Raw genomic sequence first — 6,292 nt, 5'->3', positions numbered from 1 at the left:
GGTCCTGAAGGCCACGCTGCAGCAGAGGTCCCAGGACCTAGAGCTGGCCCGGGTCAGACACCGGCCTACAGGTACCCACATAACCCACCACTCACCCTGGGAAGAGGAGAGGCTGGGTGGAGCATGGATGGGTGGATGAATGGTATGAGGATGGGTGGATGAATGGTATGAGGATGGGTGGATGAATGGCATGAGGATGGGTGAATGGGTGGATGAATGGTATGAGGATGGGTGGATGAATGGTATGAGAATGGGTGGATGAATGGATGGTTGATGGATGGAGGATAGATTGATTGAGGATGGAGGGATGTTTAGATGAATAAAAAGGTTATTGTGGTAAAAAAAAAGAAGTAAAATAAAGTGAAACTTGATTACGAGTATGATTGCATTTGTTCTCCTGCTTTGGGTTATGACATAGAAGTGAAGTTTTTTATGACACAGGTTTATTATATTATATTGAATTATCAATCCGATCAATGCGTCATTGGAATGCACATTTGCGACTACGGCATGCCAATGCAGCTAATGATTAACACACAGATGGATTATAGAGATGAATAACAACTGTGAACCACACCCAAAGAAGTCTAAATAAGATGGCTTCGCAGGGTGCCATGTATCACCATCCAACTCACACTACAGTACTACAGTAGATGCTAGGCGTCTATTGGACAAGGAGCTGGAGACCAACTCTAAGAAATGGAGACTAAGAGGCTGGCTTCTCCAAGATACGTCTCTTTAACGCCTTTTTAAATTTATTTTCTCAACAAAACAAATCTCAACAAAAGTTTTAAGTGCAGTCTCGATAGCGGAATCAACAGTTCTACAGCAGACAGCCATCTTTTTTGTTGTTGAAATGCCTCTACACCACACCTGCATTGTTATCGTATTCATCCCGCCTCATGTTAGGTCAACGGTTGTGATTGGTTGGTCTATTTCGTATGGGGCAGAAAACAATTTGTATGGAAGCATGGCCAGACCTTTCTGCACAGCAAATGAAACATGAGCTCGCAAGATTTTTCTGGTTCCCAGTCTAGTGTTTCCCGTCATCCACCTCGAAAGCACTCCCTGATTGGCCCCGATTATTTTGTAATTTATGGAAATCGGTGGCTAGCGGTCCAGACTGATGGAACAGCATGCAAGGTCACGTGATCAGGATGGTCTCCAGGCTAGGTTAGACATACAACACATCGAACAGAAGAAAGAGGTAATCCAACCAGGAGATGAATCAACAGTGAAGCAACAATGGAAAACCAGACGGATGGATGGCTTGATGGTTAATGTCTCAGCAAATCAAGGCTTTCATCACTTTCCATATGTTACTTAAAAAACTAAAAACCTCTTGTTTACAGAGCTCCCGCCCCCTTCCATCTTTCACATCCCCGCCGACCACGAACCCGACAAGCAGCTCACCGATTGGCTGAAAGAACAGGGAGCGGACCCTGACACCTTAGACAAGGTTTGTTGCCTCCTCACTGTGTTGACTGGCCCAGCGCTTGTACAAAGCTCGACTGACACCTCATTGAGTGCTTAGTTTTGTGGCAAGGGGGTTTGACTCCAGGGTGAAATGTGCTGGTTTCGAACCCCATTACCACTGCATCCTTGAGCAACATTCCACACTCTGCACCATCTAACTCGACGACTGAACATGATCTTAATAAAGTCGCTATGGATAAAAGTGACTGCTTCATGAGCCCTTCATAAAAAGTAAGGCCCAGTGTTGCTTGACCCTCAAGGCCAATTTACACCAGAGCCATTTTAGACACGTTTTTTAGTCGGCCGTCAAACGTCCGACTTCAGCTAGAGATAGAATTCATTCAAACTAGTGCACTGATTTACACTGGCAGCGTTCTACGCCCGTCTCGCGGCCGACCAAAGCTTAACTTTACGCTTCATTTCTATTTTCAAGCGTTTCTGAAGCGTCTCGGTTATGATGTTATCTGATGAATCTTGAAAGTATAGCAAAATAAACGGCGGCGGTGTGAATTGATACGCCTACGTTACGCTCACGTCTCTCTCTCGCCTGCGGTGTAAATTCCCAGTCAGGCTCTGGGGCCCCTAAGAGCTCCATCAAAACACTGGAATTCACACAGAACTTCAACTGCCGAAATAACATACATTTTCTGAACGAGGTGGGTGTCAGCGTTCAGTCAGCGGTTGTTTAATCAGTTTGTGTTGTGTGACATGTGATTAGTGTGAAGTGCAGGTGCAGACAGTTATTAAGCAAATACTGTCCATTATTTTAGATACAACTTTATTAATCCCCCGCAGGAGAAATTTGTTTGTTGCAAAAGCCGAGCAGCAGTGGAAAAACACAGGATAAAAATACAATACAATACAAAAAAAAATACAAAGTACTAATGCAAATAAAAATAGACGCTAAGGTAAATTCTAAACTAAATGCTAAAGTAAGGACAAGACAAGACAAGGACAAAAACAAACAACAAACAACAATAAACAGGGCAAACAAAACAGACGGTAAAAAACATCTAAATTATAAATGTAAACTTTGGGGTGCTGCGCAGCAGCCACTGGACAAGCGGACCTGGCCCCCCCGAGTGCGGTCTGAGAATGGATGTGCTAAACGGAGGTAGTGACAGTTGTCTGTGTCCTCTGTAGTTCGTGATGGAGGACTACACGCTAAACAACGTCCTCAGCGACGTGTCCCGGGACGACCTGCGCGCCCTGCGTCTACGGTAACCCCCTTGCACTATCACCGCTTTGACCCACGGCGGGACCGTTAGAGCGACTCAGGGACGGAGCCCTACCGAACCCCCCCCCCCCCCTTTAAAACCCCTTAACCCCCTGGTGCTTCCCTTCCAGCGGTGGCGTGCTCTGTCGCATCTGGCGGGCGATCCAGAGGCACAGAGAGAGAGAGAGGACGAGGAGCGACAAGCCCAGCGACGCCTGACGGGAATCTCATCCGCTGGGATTTGGTTTTCTTTCTCCCAACACTCCCTTCGCGCGAAACACGGCGCACACGCAAACACGGCACGCACACAAACACGGCACACACACACATACACACAAACGCGGCACACACACACAAACACAGCACACATGCAAACACGGCACACACGCAAACACGGCACGGACACAAACACGCCACACACACAAACACGCCACACACAAACACACCACGCACACAAACAGGCCACACACACACACACACACACACAAACACGCCACGCACACAAACACGCCACACACACACAAATACGCCACACACACAAACACACAAACACGGCACACACGCGAACACACCATAAACTTACACGCCACACACAAACACACCATACACAAAAACATGCCACACACACACCAACCTCCCAGCGGTCATTTCGTCATCCCCCTGTCTTTCTTTTAAGTTCTCTTTTCAGTCTTACGGTGAGTCCAGATACATATCATTAAAGAGCAGGTCAACGGTTGGGCCCCTGTAGAGGGACACTGGGGAGGGAACCCAGTACCTCTCTGCATGGGAGTGGGAATACCCTGGCCACAACACAGTTTCCATCCAGATAAGAATAGGCGTGACCATGACGACGGTGACAGAAGTGACAGATTTATTGCACCGAGGGTGCTGTCCCTGCAGAGTCAATGTTGACCAGACCAAAAGACTTTAGTGCGGGCACTATTTCAAATCCATATCACAGTTCCTGCCCTTTTGGTTTTTTTGATGACGTTAATTGTTAACTTAACGTGCGTTAAGTTAATTGTAAACTTTTACGGCATTTTATGACCGACACAGTGAGAAATATGTCAATTTTAAAAAAGTATTTCTCACTAGGGGATGTATGTAAACGGTGTACCGAGTAATATTAAGAGAGTCGAAAAAGCATTGTTATTTATTGTTAGTTTATGCTACACGTGAACCTCCTAAGATGGCGCAATTTGATTCGCTATCTCGGGATATTGGGCGATATCCCATGATTGGGATCTCAAACTCGGACGAGACGGTTGTCTCGTCACGCTAATAAAAACAAATAAGCCGCTAATAAAAACAAATAAATCCCGGCAAAAAGTGTTATCTTGTTTATTTTTTGAGTGTTCACAATTCCCCACTATTCACTTTGCCTTCGGCAAATAATTGTTAAATAGACAGTATTGCACAGTAATAGACTTAATAGCGTAGGAGTTCATGTAAAGTCAATGTTCACACCCATATCGTAAACAAATACACACTTATGACACACACACATGATTGTAACAACCAACAACTTTTTTTTATTTATAAAATTGTTATTCATTCCCCAATGATGTTGGTGTATGTTTATATCTACCAGACACACACCAGCATTTGTCTCTGAAACCGTTTTTTATTGTTTATTTAACTATGTGCTTGTTTGTTTCCATCACAATTTCTTGTGGCTCTAAAATCTACAATAAAAAAGATTATCCCTCTCTTTGACTTTCATGTTGGAGTTTGAAAATCTTTTTAGTCTTATTTGGGTCAAATGAAGTGATGTGCGAGTGTGATTTGTTGAAATAGAATGATAATGATCATCCACTGCCAAGTAAAACACAACAACAATAACTATTTGTAGAGCAATGTTGTATATTGAATCGGCACACACTCCACAGTGTTATACAAGGACCTCTAAGACACAGCCGTACACATCAACCGAGACAGAGCTGCACACAGCCACACACACCTCACCGTCGCTTTGACGTCATGAAAACATGAGTTTGGAGCAGAGTACAATGTTCACAAACCTGTTGGTGGAGATATTTACACAGTTGTTAAATCCTGTTTCACAAAAGGACAATCTTATTCAAGTAAAAGTGACAAATTGGTACATGTTACTATGCTGAATATCATAGAAGAACTATAACTACGTTAAAAAAAAAAAAAAAAAAAGAGCTAATGGCTTCACTGCCACTTTAAGGATTGTTTAAAAATACATCCGAAAAGTTTCCTTTGTCATATTGTCATAATGATACTAGTGATAGAGTTAGTAAGAACAATTCGTTTTCTAGGGTTTTATAGTATCCAAATAAACAGATGATTGCCCCAAGGCTTCATCTTTCTTAGGTGTTGAATGATGGTGTTGAAATCCCCATCTTAAGTCAAGGTGGGATTTTAAAGACATTAGATTGGTAGATCTGTTATCTATTCTGCCATAACATGATGCCTTTTTAGCATGAGTGGTGCCTGATAGTGTTGTGTTGTTTAGCCTTTGTTGTCGTCTTTGTCCAGAGATAATATTTGTCAGTTTATTTGTCATGTGCATGTTAGTAGAAGAGTCCAACAATAAAATATTTATTCAAACTAATATGACCAATATTATGTTACCAATGACCAGGTTCCAAAGAACCAACTTAAAAAGCGCGTGAATCTACACCAAATGAAAAATACATTTAGTATTACAAATTGAAACCCTTAGAACGGATACCAATGGTATCCGTGGGCGACAGCTACACACAGGGGAGTTATTATGGGATATACTACTTACCTCATCCGGGCCCACTCATATAAAACACAAACAAAGCAAAAGTAAAGGGGGGGTTGGAACCTTAAATGACACTACACACTAGTGAATGGAGTTGAGTTGATATATGTATAAATATGTACATGGGGAGCCTTTCTCATAGCAATGTGTTCTGATTATCTGCTGATCCCGCCAATGTTTCTAAGTAATGGAATGGTGAGATGTTTGAATGATAAGTTTGTTCACAATTACCATTATCTTACTCAGTGTCCTACTTCCTCTCGCGAAGGACTCTCGTTCGTGGCATTAAAAAAAGGCCATTTCAAATCGTGACCTTTGACCCGACTGGCAATAAAGAAATTGCTATGACATCACTTAGTAGATCTCTTGCTGTCTTTGCTCTCTCCTATGTAGATTGCTACACTTTCCTAAGGCCCAGCCTTTGTTTGGAAAGTGTAGAAATCGCCAGAGAAAAAAACTTTTATTCCCCACCCAAGCTAAAGTAAGCTAGAGTAAAAAACGTTTTAATCGAAAATGACTGTTAAAGGGGTGATATTATGCCACCAAGTTTCAGTGTGATCACTAAGGCAAAGGAAAGGGTAGATTTTCAAACAGCTTGCTATGGCTAATTACACTCACACCTGGTGGCATAATATCCCCTCTTTAAGATAAATATAAACTGAAATCTGAATGGAAGTTTATTCTCAGAGCAGAATGTTTTTGCTTTACTTGCAACCGGATTGAGCAAGAGCGAAGAGACCACAAGTGTCACTGTGATTGGCTGGAGGTTTTTAAACCACACAAGGCTGTGGTCATATTTGGAAATCAATTGCTGCTCAGCAAGGCTCAGAAACTGATGTTTG

At 42.8% G+C, this 6,292-nt stretch overlaps 1 protein-coding gene across 2 annotated transcripts in view; it reads left to right on the top strand.

The window, feature by feature from the left end:
• Positions 1–4,372, top strand: part of map3k15 (mitogen-activated protein kinase kinase kinase 15) — a 29,118-nt gene extending 24,746 nt beyond the window's left edge. For both annotated transcript variants that reach the window (XM_084474972.1, XM_084474971.1), the window contains 4 exons: positions 1–71; positions 1,353–1,459; positions 2,620–2,696; positions 2,824–4,372. The exon at positions 1–71 is cut by the window's left edge and continues 42 nt beyond it. In XM_084474972.1, coding sequence (XP_084331098.1) covers positions 1–71; positions 1,353–1,459; positions 2,620–2,696; positions 2,824–2,911 — 343 coding nt within the window. In that variant the 3' untranslated portion in view covers positions 2,912–4,372. The remainder of the gene's footprint in view (positions 72–1,352; positions 1,460–2,619; positions 2,697–2,823) is intronic.
• Positions 4,373–6,292: the final 1,920 nt, after the last annotated feature.

The sequence above is a fragment of the Micromesistius poutassou genome, assembly GCF_964030765.1.
Source record: "Micromesistius poutassou genome assembly, chromosome: 11".
Lineage (NCBI taxonomy): Eukaryota > Metazoa > Chordata > Actinopteri > Gadiformes > Gadidae > Micromesistius > Micromesistius poutassou.
Note: the sequence above shows the minus strand (reverse complement) of the source record. Positions and strands in the feature narration are given on the sequence as shown.